The sequence below is a fragment of the Meriones unguiculatus genome, chromosome 1, assembly GCF_030254825.1.
Source record: "Meriones unguiculatus strain TT.TT164.6M chromosome 1, Bangor_MerUng_6.1, whole genome shotgun sequence".
NCBI lineage: Eukaryota > Metazoa > Chordata > Mammalia > Rodentia > Muridae > Meriones > Meriones unguiculatus.
In genome coordinates this window covers 21,292,177-21,310,112 of record NC_083349.1, presented here as the reverse complement: position 1 = coordinate 21,310,112, position 17,936 = coordinate 21,292,177, and the positions used below count along the sequence as shown (strand labels likewise).

The following is a 17,936-nucleotide window of genomic DNA, read 5'->3' as shown; positions in this document are numbered from 1 at the left end:
TTCTCAGGCACAGGACATTTGGGTAGCGAGTGCCAAGTTCTGCGGTGTGTGTGTGTGTGTGTGTGTGTCTTCACAGAGAACCCTGCCTACCATTGACTGGACTGTTTCAATGCAGGCCTCAGGGCATATACCAACGCACTGCCTGCATGCAGAGACTTGCTGGCAGGATGGTCTGTCGCTACTACTTTAGGAGACAGAAGCCCCTTCTCCTCATGGTGTCCTCCTGCTACATCTAGGTAGGCGACATCCTTGGAAGAAGGGGGGGGGGGGCAGGCTCAACTCTCAGGCCCACTGTGGGGGGAACGACCACTGGGAGGAGGTCCCACCAGGTGCCCGGGAAGTTCTTGTTCTTGCTTATCTGGAGGTGGTCATTTCATGAACTGTGTTCCCCTACCCGTGTGGGTCAGCCCCGGTGAAGACTTCCCAGCCACATGCTTAGAAAGGTAAAGCCTCCCTCTAAGCGCTGCTTCTTGCAGACAGCACGGAGGTGAAAGCAGGGATCTCTTGGCCTGTGTGAACGTGGGCACATCACGCCCCTCGCATTTCTGGAAAGGACTGTCCTGCCACAGGCACAGCCTAGACTGAAGTGGCTCAGAGTTTAGCCCACATGTCTTCATGTCCTGTGTGAACTGGTCAGAATTGAGGGCTCCCGAGTCCACCTTGTAACTGTCAGGATGGGGCTCCTGGGGTGTGTCACGGCGTCTGCTTTGAGCTAAACCCCTTACAGTGTTGAAACATTGAATTTTGGGGACTCTTTTCAGGGCACATGGATACCAGCAATATAGGACCTCTTTAGAGCTCAAGTGAAGGCTTAAGCAGTGGGAGAGAGCTGGAAGCAACGTATCCTTGTCCCTAGACCTCACTCTACCTGCCCCTTTCCCTTGGGCACTATTTTGTTTGTTTGCCTGTTGTGTGTCTGGGTGAAGCCATTAGCTGATCACTCAGGTCCCTTTCTGTTCTGGAAAACATCTCTGCTAGGCTTATCAGTGATTACTTCAAATAAGGAACATTGCAGGAGAGAAAGGAGGTGTGGGTTTAGGGGGCTAGGACTCTGCTGTGGAGGGAGCATCAGATCCGCAGTGGTGGCTTCTGGGAACCGTAGGTATATGGGGCTGGCTGGCCCCTGGAGTGCTCTGCCACCAAAGTTTTCTCACAGAGCCTGTCTCTGCTGCACTGGTTCATCTCAGCAGGCCCGAGGCAGCACACAGAGTGGAGGCCCTGAAGCCCATCTTTGCAGCTTGCAGTGGGACCCCGAGGTACTCATGGAGAGGTGGGCCAGGGACATGGTGAGGGTCTGCAGAACCTGCCATGTCCCTCTCCGATTTTCAGGTTGTAGGGGGAGCTACTCCAGGTGCCCCCTCAATAAACATTGCAGCTGCACAGGCCTCTTTGCAGTTGGGAGTGGGGCGGGGCTCGTTTCTACCATGTGGCACTTCCCTACACAGAAGTGGGGCTACCCTCAGAGAAGGACCTTAGGGAAGGGGGCAGGGAAGCCAGGGGAGAGTCCTCCGGGAGATCCTGAGCACCAGCGAAGTGTTGGGAGGGACAGTGGGAGGTCCTGTGCCCAGCACTGGCCTGACTCTTAGTCTGGAGCTATTTGATTGGTTTGTCGGTACCCCGAGGGCCAGCAGATACTGGGGCACTGCTCAGCAGCTCTCTAAGCCAGTACCCTGGTCTGGGCTGGCATTTTGGTCAGGATGGACTCAGCAGGCAGCAGCTGCTGCTGGAAAGCAGAGGTAGGAGAAGGAACAGTGGCACACAGGAAGCACACGGATGTCGGCTGCACTTACTTCTGCTCAGCATGACCCTCTTCTGCAAACAGCGCCATGGGAGCAAATGGAAACGACACAGGGCGTGGTTGAGACAACACTGCAGAACTGACTGGAAAGCAAGGAGAGGCAGCAGCCTTCTCACGGGTGCAAACAGGTGGGTTGAACCCTGGCTGAATGTTTCACCTCAGAACCCTCCTGGCAGGCAGCCCAGTGGCTTGGGCAGGGCACTCGCATGAGCCAGGGAACCTACACCTTGCCTACTCTGGTGTGCTGTGAGGCACTCAAGGAAGGGAGGAAGGATCTCTGACAGGCAGCTCACAGCTATTTCCCTCACTCGGCTTTGGGCTTGGAAAGAATGAGTCAATGTTCCCAGTGGACCAGGCCAACCTGCCCAGGCTTGGGCTTTCCATCAGGTTTCCACCACAGCATGGCGGTCAGCCCAGCAGCAAACAGCAGGAAATACAGTCCTGGCAACACAGTTGGGGCCTGCAGGTGCCTCACCCAGCAGGACGACTGCTGCATTGAGTTGGACTAGGAACGATGGCTGGCCCGCTGGCCCGCTCCGTGCCTTCTGGGTAGCCTGCCTCCTTCCTGGTGAATCACCCTGTCATGACTCACTGGATCCTCCTGCTTGCGCAAATCATTATGTTGCTAGGCAACGGCTAGGCTGCTGGGCGGCATATACACAAGTCTGGTACCCTGATTTAGAATTAGATACACACTCACAAACACCCGCCTCTGGGCGGATCATCTCTAGCCTGCTTTTTAAATCAGATTCATTTAAAAATGTGAGAATTAAGAAACAAAACAAAATGAGACCAAGAGCAAATCCAGCTGCTGGTAGGCACGTTTCACCTGTTTTCCCTGGCAGGAACCAATGAACAGGGGAGGCGGATGAGCCTCAGTTACAGACTCAGTTTGGACCTGAGCAGAAGTGTGGGCCAGAGTTTCCTTATGGGCCAGCGCCCGTGCTGGGGTTCTGAGCCCTCTGAGCATGGACCCTCAGCCCAGGTTCACCTCTGTGTGAGACAGTAACTTCTAAACTACTTGCTTCCCTCTTTGTCTTTCTCCATCCTCTTTCCCTCCTTTTCGTGGCTTGAGTCTCACTGCAGTCTCACCCAGGTTAGTTTAGAACTTGTAGCAATCCTCCTGCCTCAGCCTCCCTAGCATTGGTATTACAGGTATATAGAACCACCTCGGGCATCAGACTTCTTTCTTATAAAGCTGCTCTGCCTTTCCAGGCTTCCACAAATGGGGTGCAGGAAGGAGAACTGGGTTGTGGGGTTTGTACTAGAAGCAACACCCTTGTGTCCTCTGCACGCCCCCCTGCCCTGGAATGTCCCAGTGTTTGCCCAAGTTTCAAAAGCTGGGACACAGAAGGAATGGCTGTGGGACACTGCTGCCTCCGGCTCAGCACACTGTCATGGCTCCCACCTTGCTCACAAGTCAGGTGCCCACTTCCAGGAGGAACTGTTCACCTGTTATAGGCTCTTGTCAAAGGAGGGACCAAGAAAGAAGACCGGAGGGGGGCTGGAGAGATGGCTTAGTGGTTTAGAGCGCTGGCTGCTCTTGCAGAGGACCCAGGTTCAATTCCTAGCACCCGCACACATGGTTCAACCATCTGAAACTTCAGTCCCAGAGGACCCAACACCCTCTTCTGGCCCCCAAGGGTGCTGCAGGCACACACAGACACATACAAGCAGGCAAAACAGCCACCGTGCATAAACACAGATAAATACTTTCTAAAAAGGAAACCTGCTGTTTGACGGTCAAAGCAAGTGACTCTGTCAGACTAGTCACTTCAACCTGGGGACAGTGGCAGGGAGTGTCAGGCTGTCCCCAGCAGAGCTCTGCTTCCCGTTGGCAGCACCGTCACCTGCCTGCTGTGGTTGGCGACTGAGGTACCGAAGCTGCCTAGAGGTGCAGAGAGCTTGAGGTGTCATGGACGGAAGCCTGCCTGTGCTCTGGGACCAGTTGGTCACAGCAGTTTAACAATCCTATTGATGGATTTCAGAACTGGGAGGCTGGGCAGCACTGGTGAGCCAGCTGAAAGCCGGGGACACCAGCCCGGGGCAGTAGACGCTGCAGTTTGGAGCCGGGGGAGGATAGCAGGGATCGAGTGAAGCTCCGTAGGGAGCTGTCTTCCCAGGCAGCTTGGGGATCCGGACTTCCTTAGTACCACTGTCTTCCTCCCAAGCATCAGTGTGCTTCAGCAAGGTGAAGGCCAATCTAGGTCCCTCATGGACTCACCACAAAGTGCTGAGTTGAGTGCATGCCACAGCTTTAGAGAGGAGCCTCCCTCAAGCACTTACTACCCTGTGCTTTAGGGAGGATGAATGCAAATTCATGAATGCTGGAAGAGAACAGGTTTCATCCTGCTTTCCAAGTGATGCCTGGTGTCTGGCCACAGCGAGCTTGACTGGTCAGTGCTTACAGCCAGGCAGCCAGGTCTAGTTCTTCAGTGTCTCCGAGGTGCCTCTTGTCTCTAGTAACAGACCCTGCCCCTCTTCAGCACGGACCTCGAACGCATCTTTCCCGTGTCATGCGCAGCCCAGAAATGTCAAGGAAACTCAGGTCCACCCCTGGTGAGCCAGGGTGAGTCTGTGTATGGTTTCCATCCCTTTGATCTGATCCTATGTCCCCGTAGCTTGCTCACTCCTTGCCTGGTGGCCTGACTGACTCCTCCGCACAGATAGTCCATCTGGCCTTGCTTCACACCCTCCACCCACCATGTTCACGGCACTGTGCTTCCGGTTTCTGCAGGATCCTTTGTGCATTTTAGGTCATTGAAAGTCACTTCCTTAGAGTGTCAGCTCCTTTCTAGCCTGACGGAGAATCTCTTTCCCCCCACCCCACCCCCAGCCCCTTTGCCCCCTGCGGTGACACTTGTCACTTAGCATTGGCCATTTCTTGCCTCAAGAGCTGGCACTCCCCAGGGGAACAGTGGCTATGCTTTGTCAGTGGCACACGCTTCTCTCAAATGACAAATTCTGAGTACCACACGTCACCTGGCACCCAGGCCATCAACAGGCTGTCCGGGCAGATGATAGTGAGAATGTTTCCCAGCGATGGCAGGTTGCAGTGCCCTCTGTGGTGATGTCCTCTCCTTTCTTGGGCTTGGTACTGGGCTACAGACAGTGGTAGCAGCTTAGCAAACTCCCTGTCATGGCTGGTCATTGGTGCTCCACATCTTTAAACCAGAACACCTAAGTGATCTGTTTCTATCCATAAAGCAGCAAGAATGTCAGTCAGAGCCGCCACCTCCACTGTGGGCCGGATTTATCAGCAGATGCCAGGAGGACTCTGAAAGTCAAAATCCCTGTCCAACTGAAGGACATGCCAGGGTCACCCATGAAGTGTCTGCTTATCTATCCTGCAGGGGCTGAGGCAGACCCCAGCACAGTCCATCCTCTGAGTTCTGGGCTCTTGCGGGAGGGCACTGCTCGGTGTTGGGGAAGCCCATGGGCAGTGGGGAGAGAGAGTGATTGTAGAAACAGATCCTAGCCATCAGCTTCCTTCCTTTACTTTGGCCTGGTCTGACCATCTAACAGTGAGATCGCTCCAGCATCAGGCCTGTGGTCAAAACTGCTCATGACTTTGCTTTGTGGTTCTTCAAGCCAGGCTCAAGAGGTATCTCTGATACCACACATTAAAAGAGAACCCCTGACTAGAATTCCCTTGCAGTATATTTGTAACTAAATGTCCTGATTTTGGGATCAGTCTAGAAACCTTGAAGTTAGACTCCTTCCCCCCCCGGGGAAGCAAGTGCCAGGCCATCCAACTCTCCGCTCCTCCCTGACCTTTGTCCTGGTGCCAGCGTAAGACCAGGTCTCTCAGACCTGGCAAGAGACTCCGGCAGCAAGAGGAGCATTATTTCAAAGAGCAAGCGCAACAAGGCTCTTGCCCATGTGGTGGAACTACCAGGGAGCACGCTGAAAGACATCCCTTCCTCAGTGAGCAAAGCCCCTCTGGAGGAAACAGTGTCTCTCTGCCTTAACATGTGTCACTTGAGAAAGCATAGCCAGTTTTCAGTTTCTCCCTGAAATCCTTGCTTCTTTTTCCCTCAGTAATAATTCCCTCCATTTGACTTTGAACCTCATTTTGCCCCGGGTTGGTTACAACTCAACTCTTAGACGAGTTTATAAGTGGCGGCAAGATGCCCAGTGAGTGAACCTCCAGTTGTCATCCTGGGCCCAACAGTGAAGGCAGCAAAGAGGTGTCTGAGCGATGTGAACACAAGGCTAGTGCGCCCAAGACAAGAGGCAGAGCTTGGTCATCCCTAACCCCCGTACGGATGCGTTAGTGGTTCTGTGAGCTGCCACCACAGCCTGTGGTCCTCTGTCTTGCAGCTGCAGCTGGCACACCTGGGTCCTAAGCCCATGTCCAACCTGGCACAGTCCTTAGGTTTGAAAAGGAAGGCCAAAGGTGTGTGGCCTCTCTACTGCTTGAGGTCAACAACTGTCATCTCTACCCTCAGTGGCAGGGGAGTTCCAGGTCTAATGGCTGCCCCTGTCTTCTTAGGAGCTCAGTCTTATAGCTGGTCTTCAGCGGTGGGCCCTGTCTCTGGAGCCAATTCCCAGCCTCCGCTTAGGAGGAGAATCTTCCCATAGGGTCCCTTTGACTCTGTGCTTCGTGGCTCCAATGGCCAGTCTCCTCCTCTCTGCTGTTTGATGCCCCTGCTGCTGGTACCTATGCGACAGAATGCCCCATGTTTGGAGGTTCTGTGGAGGTGTTGGCTAAAGTCCTTGCTGTGAGGGGATTGGGCCACCTGGCTGGGTGGCACTGGTTCGTGGCTACTGGAATTGTTCTGGTGATATTCTCTCGGAGCCGTCCCCTACCCGAGTCCAGCACCCACCTAGAGTAGGGAAAGGCAAGAGTCCCAGGCCGCAGTGGAGGCTAAGTCTCCCTCCCTCTACTAAGAGCCACCAGAAAAAGAAAGGACAGAGGATGGTCTGCTGCCATCTGGAAGCCCCTCTCCTCCTCTCCCCCTCATGAATGATGCTAGTGGATGAGCTCAGGGATACTGGTGTGGAAGGCTGCCCCTGGGCCAGACAGTGAGCTTTGCAGCCCTGGCCTCATTCCCTCTCAGCTTCTCTCCTGCTGAAGAGGGCTCTAACGAGGAGACATGAGAGGCCACAACACCTGCGTAGCCTCTCTGAAGAATGGATTTAATACACAGAACCCTGCTGCCCAGTTGTCATAAACACCATCCCGAGGGCCTGCAGATGTTACTTTCATGAGAGAGTGTACGAAATAGGGCTGCAATAGTACAAATGGGAAAGGATGGAAGCCCTTGAGACTTCCGCATATGTATAAAACTTGCATGTGTGTGTGTATGTGGTTGTAGCCACCAGAAGTGGGGGGTTTCTGCGGATGTCCCTAGCTGGCGTGGAGCCATGGGAGCTGGCACCCTGTAGCGGTGCCCCGTTAACAGGCAGTGGCGTTCACACACTTCTTCACAACCGTGGCCGATCGGTGTGTCTCAGAGGAGTAAAGGAGCCGTCCAAGCCATTCATTTACAACCACACTGAAAGGTAACAGGGAGAACTGTGGCTCACAGCCCAAACCTCAAGACTCAAATGAGGTGTGATGTCCCTGATTAATGGACTTGGTTGCTTGAATCAGATGCCTGCCCGGCGGGGGAATAAAGAAAGACTTCATTAGTCAAAAGGATGAAACCTGAGCTGAGCCGTCAGCGAGAGAAGCTGAGCGCTGCACACGGAAGCAGAAAGACGGCATGCACGTACGCCACGCACGGGAACAAAAACATAATAGCCACGACAGAGGGTGGGGCCCGCTTTTACCATCCCAAAGCCACAGGAAGTCAAGGGGCTGCCCTAGAACCTTCTATTTGGGCTTAGTGAGAATGAGTTTATTCCACTCCCATCCCTATGAAGGTTGCCTGTTAAAGCCTACGTGATGCTGAAAATGGTCCATTTGGGCTCAACTGGTGATGATTCCTTTGTGGTGTCTGCTCCTGTGTGTGGTGACGCAGTCGAGGGGCAGGTGTTCATCCGGAGAAATGACCCAGCTCCTTCCTAATCCTCGACCCCACTGGTGATTGAGGGAGAGGGGGTGACACAGCCATGTGCAGATGACTGACCACTGTCCACCCTCTGGCCACCTCTGTTGACCAGTTTGGGTTTTAACAGAGCTCTGACTGCCCTTGAGGTGGTTCGGGCAAAGGGCTGGAGGGAACAGAGCCGAGGCCCGAGCTTCCTCAGGAAGTGATCATGGGCGTGACCCTGTGCAATCTGGTTTCCTTATGTGTCTTTAGGAGGGTGTGTAAGAGGCTGCATGGCAGCCATGACCTTGACTCTGCCGGAGGCCGATGATGGGAGAATGGTGACAACATGGTTACAGCCTAACAGGTGTAGCAGAGGCCATGCAGGTCCCCTCTTCTCAATTGCACAGGTGGCTCCCCAATGGTTTTTCGTGGCCAGCACTGGACCACGCATCCCCGAGCGGACTTCGAACTTACCTTGGAGTGAGGTTGGCCGACTTGGCTCCCACCGGCAGCTCCAGCCCTTCCCCGGGCTTGACCGATTTCCCCCTGTTCATCTGCTGCAGAATGGAGTTTAGCTCACTAATGACATTTGCCTTTGGGCCTGAGAGAATCGGGCTTTTGACCTCTGTGACGTCACCCCACAACTTGGAGGTCCTTGGCTGGATGACCTTTGCCACACCGGCCTGGGCGCTGCCCGGCGGGGGCGGGGGTGCAGGTGGGGGGATCACAAAGCCATCTGTGTCCTCTTCCGGAAGCGTGTCTTGGTAAAGTGCGTTGCTCTTGTGTACAATGGGCTTCATTTTTGGCTTTGGAGGTACCGGGGGCTTGTCAACCACAAAGGCTTGCCCGTCTGCATAGACTGTGCACGTGTCCATGCTCTCCCCGCCCTCGGAGGACAGCGTGGAGATGCTGGACACTGTGGAGATGGTGCTGGTTGTCTCGAGATGGTGGTCACTGCTACTCCGGCTGTCCACCTCCTCGATCCCAGAGTCGGTGACCGCGTCGAAGCTCTCGGGGGGTGGCAGGAAGGAGGAGGGCAGGCAGTTTGAGATGCCGGCTGGCTTCTTACCGTCTGCGGAGTTGGCTGGTTGGCTGGAGTTCAAGGTAGGGGGCTGAGGGGCGTCGTTTTTCTTCTGCTTGACCAGGTCAGCAAGAGCGGGCACTGAAGCTGCGCGGTCATCGGGGATATCAAAACTATTGGCGAATTCCAGGGGAGGAGGCAACGGTTCTGTGAAAAGGAAGTCCTCATCCAAGTCCACGGACGCCAGAGGGGGAGGGGGGATGCGGAATGGCAGAATCACCGCCTCCTCCACGGAGCCTGCCGCCACGATGGTCCTGCCGGGCGCAGCGGAGGGCTCCGGGGCAGCGGAGACCTGTAAAGCACCTTCGGTTTTGGGAACGCCTTCTGGCACTGTGGAGGGTGAGGGGTCTGGCTTGGTCTCCCCATCCTCTCCGTCCTCCTCTTCCTCCAGGGGCGGCCCTGCCGTGGCCACGTCCACCGTGTGCACCATCAGCAGGCCGGCGGACTTCTGCTGGGCCGTGTCCACGATGTTGATCAGCATGTTCTTCTTGTCGTCGCCCCTCCGGTCCTTGCTCAGGTCCGTCTCGTACTTGTTCTCTGTCTCTTGCCGTCGCAGGGGACCCCTGGTGTTCTGCCTGGTGACCGGAGGAAAGCCCGACTCCACGCTGGACCTCATTTTGGTATCGATGTAGAGAGGCTTGTTCAGGTCAGCCTTGGGGGCCTCGCCCTTGTGACCCTGCTGGGACTCCTGCATGGCTCGGTCCCTGGCGGAGAGTGCCAGGGCCAGCGGGGAGCTGGGGTCAAGCAGCCGCCCCGTGAGGGGGTGCACATAATTCTCGGGGCCGGCCGGGCTGCTGCTCTTGAGGGGAGCTGTTGAACCACTCTCAGGCCCCTTGGCTTTGGATGCAGAACTCAGGGCTCCCCCGGGCTCCCCCTGAGAACCAGCCTCACCGCCACCTAGGAAGTGGTTCTCCAGCTCCCTGGGTGCTGCCCCGGGGGTAGGCGATAGCGGCTGTTCCGTTCCATCCTCATCACCAAACCCACCCTCCTCGGGGAACTTGGAGGGCCGCATCCGTGGGGCAGGTGGTCCCAGACCCACATCCTCATCTCCCAGGTCTGTGGAGAGGAAGGCTGGGGAGTTCCTCCTGGCTTCCAGCCGCTTCTCCCGGTCCCGCACGGCCCCGGCGATGGCGGCGGCAAAGGGGCTGCTGACGGTGAGGCTGTCATCCGGCCTCAGCTGGCCGGGCTCAGTGGCCTGGGGGTCGATCTCCATGCTGCTGCCCTGGCTGCTCTTGCCGCTGCTGCTGGTAGAGGGTTCCTTGACAATGATGGTTGGGATTGGGATGGAGCATGTCTTCTCGGGGCTGTCCTCCACGTTGGACTGCTTCACCAGCATGCCCTTCCGCCTGGCTGGCTTGGCAGGGACGTAGACGGCCTTGCTGGCTATCTTTCCCACCTCCGAGTATGGGTTCTCAGGCATCTGTCCGCGCTTGGTGCGGAAGGCAGCCTGCGGGGCGGGGCTGCGGGTGTAGACGTCTTCCGAGTCCAGGGAGAAGCGGTCCAGTTCTCTCCTGTAGAACATCCCCTTTTCCCTCATCATGGTGGCCACGGTGTCAGACCTGGTGGCTGGGGGCACCTTGGCAATGGGGTTCTGATTGAATGCAGGCTTAATTGTCCCGTAGACTCTTGGAGTCGGGGACCTGGGGCAGTTGTATGTGGTGGGGGAGGGGGGAGGGGGAGATGGGGGAACGGACTGTGGTGGAGGGGGGATGTCCTCGGAAGTGTCCGGCATGGACAGGCTTCGGGTGAACTTCAGCATCGGGGGAGCCAGAAACTGCCGCTCTTCCTCTGTTATCCCTGCAAGCACAGAACACGCTGTTTAAGCCCGGCGACCATCAAGCCCGCTGGAGCCCTCAGGACTGCGCAACACACCGTTGTCTCCACAGACTCGGACGGCAGACAATTGTTAGGAAGCACAGCACAAGCCAGGACGCTGCAGTTAGTCACACGCCCAGCAGGGGCCAGAAACAGAAAGAAGGGTGTTCAGTGTGGTGAACACGTGTAGGGATTTGCTTTTTCTGGGGCGCACGGTGGTGTCTGCAGTGAGATAAGGGTGGCAGGGGTCCAAAACTAGGCTGTGTGCAGCCGTTAGGCCAAGCCCTGGCAACCTGAACCCAAAGATGTGGTAGGTGGTACCCGTCTCTGCCTTTCAGGCCCAGTGAGTGCTCCTAGGGAACTGAGGCTTTCATCTGACCCTCCAAGGGGCCATGTGAACAGCATGAAGGTTAAGGCTGCTGTCCCTCCTACCCACCTGCCACCTTGCTAGAGGAGCTATCTGCCTAATGGTGTCCCATGAGGGCTAAGAGAAGGTGCTCCCGTCTTCTCCAAGGGGACACTGACTAGTTTTGTCACCTGCTACCTTCAGGCCACACGGAAGGCTCTGTGTATGTTGGCTTCCTCAGCCCTCAGCAAATGGCTGGATTGAAAGAAGGGTGGCATGGCCTATGCCCATGAGGGAAGGGAGCCTTGATCTCTCTCTCTCTCTCTCTCTCTCTCTCTCTCTCTCTCTCTCTCTCTCTCTCTCTGTGAGGGAGGGAGCCTTGATTCTCCACCTAGTCTTGGGCTGCATTGGCTGTAGGACGCTGATCAGCTGCTTCCTGCCAGCTGCTCAATTCTACAGAAGGCCTGCCGTGGGCCTGTAGGACCCTGTGGAGAGCCATGGTTGGCTGTCGTGGGTAGCCAGGCCTGGATGACTTGGCACAAAGGCAGAACCGTGTTCTTGAGACCTGACTGGTGATAGTGTGTGGGTGCCACCGGGAGCGGGATGTGGCTGAGGCCGCAGTGCGACCTGAGCTTTCTCTGGGTGTGTCAGCTGGTGTGGCAGTGGGTTCCAGTACAGCCTAAGACAGACAGACAGAAGCAGCATACACAGCGCAGACACCAAGGATGGGCTTTCAACACAGGGGCATGCAAGGTTTCAGAGGCAACAAAATGAGTTACTTGAAATAAAAAAAAAAAAAAAAATCCCAGGACAAACTACAGTCATTTATTCCATGAGAACTTCCATTTGATAAGGGTATTCCAAATTGAACATACTCCTGTGGGAGGCTAATTTGGCATCTCCGAGGTCTGTTGCTGAAGGAGATCTCTGTGGACCATTCACTGTGAGTTGTCACCTAATGATGGGTGACATTCCCAAGGAGTAATAATTTAAGAATACCCCTTATATAGAGTAAACTGGGAAACATTCAAGTTACAGATTCCAAACTGGGGGGAGGGGGGTTCACTGACCTGATAGAAAGATTCTGCTGTCTGACAGGAGGAAATCAACTGTTATTAGCCAGAAAGTTCCAGAAGTACAACAAGGTGTGTGTATAGCTATGCCCGGCCCTGAGTGTGCCAGGGGTGGGTGAGCCACCCAAGCTGCAGATGACACCACGGACATTACCACCTAAATGCCGCCTCCTTCCTGCCTCCTCCTCCGACTAAAAGCAGACGTGCCATGCCTCTGGCAGCACCTCCGGGAAGAGCTTCCACAGAACCTAGAGCTGTGCTCCTGGCGGTGCCCTGGTGAGGCTGGAGGCTGCAAACCCTGTCTGTTTACATGCCAAGGCTCTGCTGTGTCCAGCAGTAGCCTTGGCTTCCAGAAAGTTTACGTGGTAAGGCCCACACTGAGGTTTTTCCTGTCCTGAGGGGTCAGGTTTACCTTGCCCTGTCCGAGCCAGTGAAGGAAATGGGATGTTAGCGAGGCGGGCAAGCTGCTTTCTTACACACAGCGCTTTAGACCTGACCCGGCCACCCGGAGAAGTTTGTCCCTTGAGCTCAGCCTATGAAACATAGAGTGAAGGGGTCTGCCCACCCCACCCGCCCTCCTTCCTGCTTCCCTGGCTGCTGTTGTCGCCAGATTAGAGAAACCACCGTAACGGAAGGTTTCATACCCCACCACGGTCAAGGGGCTGCCCGTAGGAGAGAGGCTGGGCGCCTGCCCCCACCTCGCAGGCACGCCCGGTGGGGAATGTCTAGGGTCTCGGTGCCAAGGCAACCGTAAGGGCTGGAATCAGGAGCCCAGAACTCCTGAGGAGCTGAGGGCTGTGTTTGAAAGCTTAGGGGCAACGTCTTCGGGTGGAGGTCACGCTTCTTACCTATCGATTTCTGCCTTCGCATCGTACCTCGAGGGAGGCCCAGAAATGGGCCTTTCGGGCTCCCAGGGACCGTGGGCGTCATTACAGCAATCCCTTGGCGCTCGTACACGGACTGCAAACCAGAGAGCCAGGTGAGGTGTATCCCTGGGAGCCCCACCCGTGGTGACAGGGACAGAGGCAAAAGGAAGATCTGGGAGCATTAGGCAGCACTCATCCTGGCTTCCTCAGGCCATGCCCTCCCCCCCACTCCTTTTAGCCCTTGTGCGTATGATGCCAACCAGCCCGGCTTCAGGCAGCCATACTCTGCCGAGACAACATCCACCAGGCCGGTCAGCAGAGGAACTCATAGAGGATAGGTCTAGGGTGGCTGGCCCATGGGAAAAAAGCACAGTGCGGTGGGCAATGGGGTCCGATCCAGGCCAGTCCTCTTGTCCTTGTGACCCCAGTCAAGTCCTTAGCTTGGATTCTGTTTTCTTCTTCCGGCTACTATGGAGGTGGCCATGTGCCAGAGCTGTGCAAGTGAGTAGGATGTCTGACGTGGGGAGAACTGCCAAGAGACCCTGGAAGGTGCCACAGCTGGACTCAAAAAGCAGCTGCCTGTTCCCTCATCGTTGGGACACCTAGGCTGTTGTGCCTGCCAGTCTGACATGGTTGGCCAGCTATGCTCCACAGAATGACGACCCCTGGGAGGCCAAAGGAACCTCCCATGGGGCTGTCAGGTTGGAGAGTGTCAGAGTGGAGTGTGGGTGTGCTGAAGGCTAGAGTGCCACCCTATGGAATTCTGGGGGGGGGGGAGGGCCTGAGGCGAATATTTGAACTTTGGCAGTGTCTATTTCATTGTATACCATATAAAACTCTTACTAAATTCATGGGTGATTTAATTTAATCTAGCCCTTATACACACTAACACCCACAGTTTAGTGTGTATAAGGGCTAGATTAAACCAAGTCAATCTGAAAGTGAGTCAGAGAAACTACCCAGCTATGTGGTGGGACAGTTAGCCCCAGACCTGGCATGGGACCGTGATGGCGACCAGAAACCAGAGGGAGGCACCAAGGGGTTCGAAGGCCTCACTTTTGTCCAGGACTCACCCCTGGCTCCTAAGCCACTCGTCACCTCTTCACTGGGAGTGCCTCTTGCTTGAGGTGGGCAGGCCTAGCAACAGCACCTGCTGTGAGCTGGCACCCTGTGCCTCCCATGCACAATGAAGCCCAGTGCACCAAGCTGCTTCCTTTCTGTGGGTACTGTCACCTCACCTCAAAGTATGTGCAAAGTGTTTGTGCGGAGGACCACAGTGTGCGAGGCTCTTTGTAGGCAAGGGGCACTGTCTGAGGAGCACTCCCACAGGCCCCATGTTCACAGTCTCTTGGCTGGACACACGGAGGGACACCCTCAAGGTTTGGGGCTCTGTGTACAAACCCAGGTGAAGGTGGCATGCAGGGCTGTTGAGATTTGCACTTTAGCCTGGTCATTGACTTATTGCAGATCTAGGTTGGGTCAGAGCGCTCACCCATGGAAGTGGGCTCTGAACACATGCAGAGTGGGCTTGTGAAGGCCAGAGGCGGATTTGGATTGCCCCTTGTGTGCTGAGCCCTCTGCCTGCCCACTAGCCAGCCTAGCCCAAACCCTGCCCGGCCCCACTGACTCACATTCACATCAGAGGCCGCTGGGAAGCATCGGCTAGTGGGCCGCTGCTTGATGGTCGCCACCCTGGATTCTATGGCCACGTTCTCCGAAGTCCTGGAGGGCTTGGAGGCTGGGACTATCTCCTCCGGTTTATCTAGAAGGTAGAGTAAGGGTTAAAGAGGCTTAGCCTGGGAGGCTGGGTGGGCTCAGTTAAGAAGATGCAGGCATGCAGCCACTGTCCATGTGCCTGGAGTATCTCCCCGCTACACATACCACACAAGGGGGCCTGCTACCTGTCCCAGACCTCGCCTGCCTGAGGTGTAACTTCACAAAGACAGCGGGAGACCCCAGCATCCCAGCCTGCCCCCTTGGAGAGGGCTACAGCTGTGACTCTGCTACCCTCAGGTCTGAGAGATGGGATTTGCTACTGACAGTGTTAATTCTGGAATTCCTTGTAGGGTCTTGTGTATGTAGCTCAGGCTGGCCTTGCACTTTTGTTTCTCCTATGCCAGTCTTCTGAGAGTTGAGATTATAGGCTTGTGCCACCAGGTGTGTGTACACAAGAGCTTGGGCACTCGCGCGCACGTGCACACACACACACACACACGCCCGCACGCACATGTGTGCATGCGCAAGCACATACATATACACATAAATGTGGTCCTTTTTGTAACTAAACATAGCTTTTAAGGTGAGCACCCTACCCCAAGGCTAGCATGTTGACTGTGGTTAGTAAGCCAGGCGGGACGGCAGGAGCCCCAGACCACTGAGCTCACGCTGCACAGGGAACTTCCGTTCCGTTTAGCCTCCCCATGCTAAGAACATTCCCACTTCTAGGAAATGAAAATCGCATCTCAAGAAGTCCTGGGAAATGCAAAAACCAAACCAAACCAAACCAAACCAAACCAAACCAAACCAAACCAAAACAAAACAAAACAAAATACCCCAAGTTTTTTGTTTTTTAAAGCTTAAAAACCAAAGCTCATTTTAGAATGACTCTGATACCCAGTTTAGCTCTAAGGCAACTGAGATCCTGGGACCCAAACAAGGCTCTGTCTAGGGGGTTATTAGAACACAGGGATCCCACTTCCTGACACCTGCAGTCAGAGTCCCTGGTCCCCAGAGGTACACAGGAAAAGGTCTCAGCTGCCCTGGGCTGAGTTTTTTTTTTTTTTTTTTTTTTTTTTCTTTCATTCTGGGCTAAGATGAAGCTTATGGGGAGCCAAGCCTGTGAAGAGCTCCCATATTGGATCCTTTTGAGGCACAGGAGATGCTAGCTTCTGGAACATTTGTTGTACACGCCTGAGTCTTAGACAAACTCTGCCCATTCCTGGGGTCTGGTGGCTCCCTGTGTAGTGAACACTGGGCTCACTGCCTCCTGAGCTACCAAGTCATTCAAAACACTAGTTGGCAGCGGTGGCTTCTCAGGAGGAGCTGACCCACTGGCTAAGTCCCCAGAGCCACAGTAGTCAGTGCTCAGCATGCTGAGCAAAGCAGCACTGTCCAAGAAGGCAGGCCAGAGGCCAGAGCCAAGATCTCCTTGAGGATGAACTAATAGGAAGTAGGTGGGTGGGGGCAACGGCAGCATCCACCATGGCCCCTCTGACACCCCGGGCAGACAGCTAATTCCAGACCCGTGTTGATGATGGCTGCAGTTCTGATGTGGCCCATACCACACAATCCGGCATGGCTTCGGAACCTTTAACACGTGTGAAAAGTTTAAAAAAGGCCACGGACTGTAGGAGAGACCCCCAGGCCTGCAGAAGCCATGTCGCCTCAGGTGCTGTGTTTCTTCACGGCTGAGTCTGAGCCCTGGGTCCTGCAGGCTTGTCTGGCTATGGGCCTCTTCCTGGGCTAGAATATGGCCGTCAGGGATTGGTCAGGCAATTGCTCAGCTCCCATCTCCATTGGCAGTGGGGGCACTTGCAGTTCAAATCAGCCATGTCCTTGGCCCCTGAAGCCCCCAGGAAGCCCTCATCTGCAACCAAAGCTTCGCCCTCATTCTCCTGGGCCTGGCACTTCTGCTGGAGTGTCTGTCACCTGTGGTTGCATCCTCTAACCGCCCTTCCACACTGCCAGATTGCTTTCTACCATGTGATACAGGCCATGTCCACCTGTCTCCATCTCTGCCATCTTCCTCAAGGGGTCCACGTTGGCTTTTCTGGCTGAGATAAAACTCATTTCTGTGTTGTCCCCACTAGCCATCTGGGCTGCTCCTTGTGCGGCCTGCATTGGTGAGCCAGCCAGGACACAGTGGTCTGGCTTGACCCGCATTGCATCCCCACCCCATACGCCAGGTCTCATAGCACTGGGCATCTGGCTTAGCTTCAGCTGAGGTGTGGCCACTGGCAACCCCACAGTGTGGTCTTTCAAGGAAGGAGTTGAGATCTCTTCAGCACTGGAGAGCTATGTCCCACCTCTGCAGTGGGCATTGGGCAGGGGACACCTGAGTCACTCTAGAAATTACCCTCCTTCTCTCCTCGGTGGTGCTTGCTCTTAGGCCACTTCCACTGCCCACAGAGGCGTAGCATGGGTACACAGCATCCTGAGCCTTAAATGTGGGTCAAGTAGAGGCCATTGAGTTTTAAGAGGAGTGATTGGGTGGTTCACATGGAGAGCTCTGAAGGCCTGCAGGAATCTAGCCACCTCCACTTTGAGATGTGAAGGCCCCTCCCTCCTGGCTGTGTGGGTTTGCCCAGCCTGCTCACCCTGTGAGTGGTTGGCTAGGGCTATCAAGTAGAGGTGTGGGCGAGCTCTGGGAAGCTCCTGTTTTTCCTGCCCTGCAGAATTGGCCTTTGTTGAACTCAATGGCTAATGGTGGCAGCTGGGCCAGGGAAGGTTGTGGGCCAGAGAACCCTGGGAACATCAGATTTAAGACACACATGGTCACGTTCCTGTTAGGAAGGCCCTGGGCACAGGCTCAGCATAAGGAGGTGGTTGACCAGAGTCTGCTGTGTAGGGCCTGGGTCTGGGCACATGGAGGGAAAAGGGCATGAGAGCAACACGCGCATGCTGAAGAGCCATGGAATCACTGGGAATCTTCCTGGTAGGGGCTGGCAGTGTGTTTCTCCACAGGTGGCATGTGGACTTACTGCATGGGACATTACCACATGCCCGGCAGGAACGGGCAGTAGCCTGTGATATGAGAACTGCAGGGCCTTGATCTCCCATGTCGGTTCTGACCCTGTGATGCTTTGAGGCTTCCTCTCAACTCTATGAAGGAATAACACTGTCTTTCACAGAGAGTATAGTTGGAGGGTGCTCCTGTAGAGGCGACCAACCCCACTTAGCTGACTGCAGAACAAACAGAGGGCTTGTGCAGTCAGTACTGTGACAGTGCAGGTATGGTTGTGCCTTGGGGCACATGA

The 17,936-nt window shown here is 55.3% G+C and overlaps 1 protein-coding gene across 10 annotated transcripts in view; it reads right to left on the bottom strand.

Moving 5' to 3' along the window:
• The window catches only part of Shank2 (SH3 and multiple ankyrin repeat domains 2), a 435,523-nt gene that overhangs the window by 5,856 nt on the left and 411,731 nt on the right, over window positions 1-17,936 (bottom strand). For 7 of the 10 annotated variants that reach the window (XM_060383254.1, XM_060383257.1, XM_060383252.1 and 4 more), the window contains 4 exons: window positions 14,592-14,722; window positions 12,943-13,054; window positions 12,092-12,112; window positions 8,254-10,657 (listed from right to left, as the gene is read on the bottom strand). In XM_060383254.1, the coding sequence (XP_060239237.1) occupies window positions 8,254-10,657; window positions 12,092-12,112; window positions 12,943-13,054; window positions 14,592-14,722 (2,668 nt within the window). The remainder of the gene's footprint in view (window positions 1-8,253; window positions 10,658-12,091; window positions 12,113-12,942; window positions 13,055-14,591; window positions 14,723-17,936) is intronic. The other 3 variants (XM_060383260.1, XM_060383259.1, XM_060383262.1) reach the window with 3 other exon arrangements.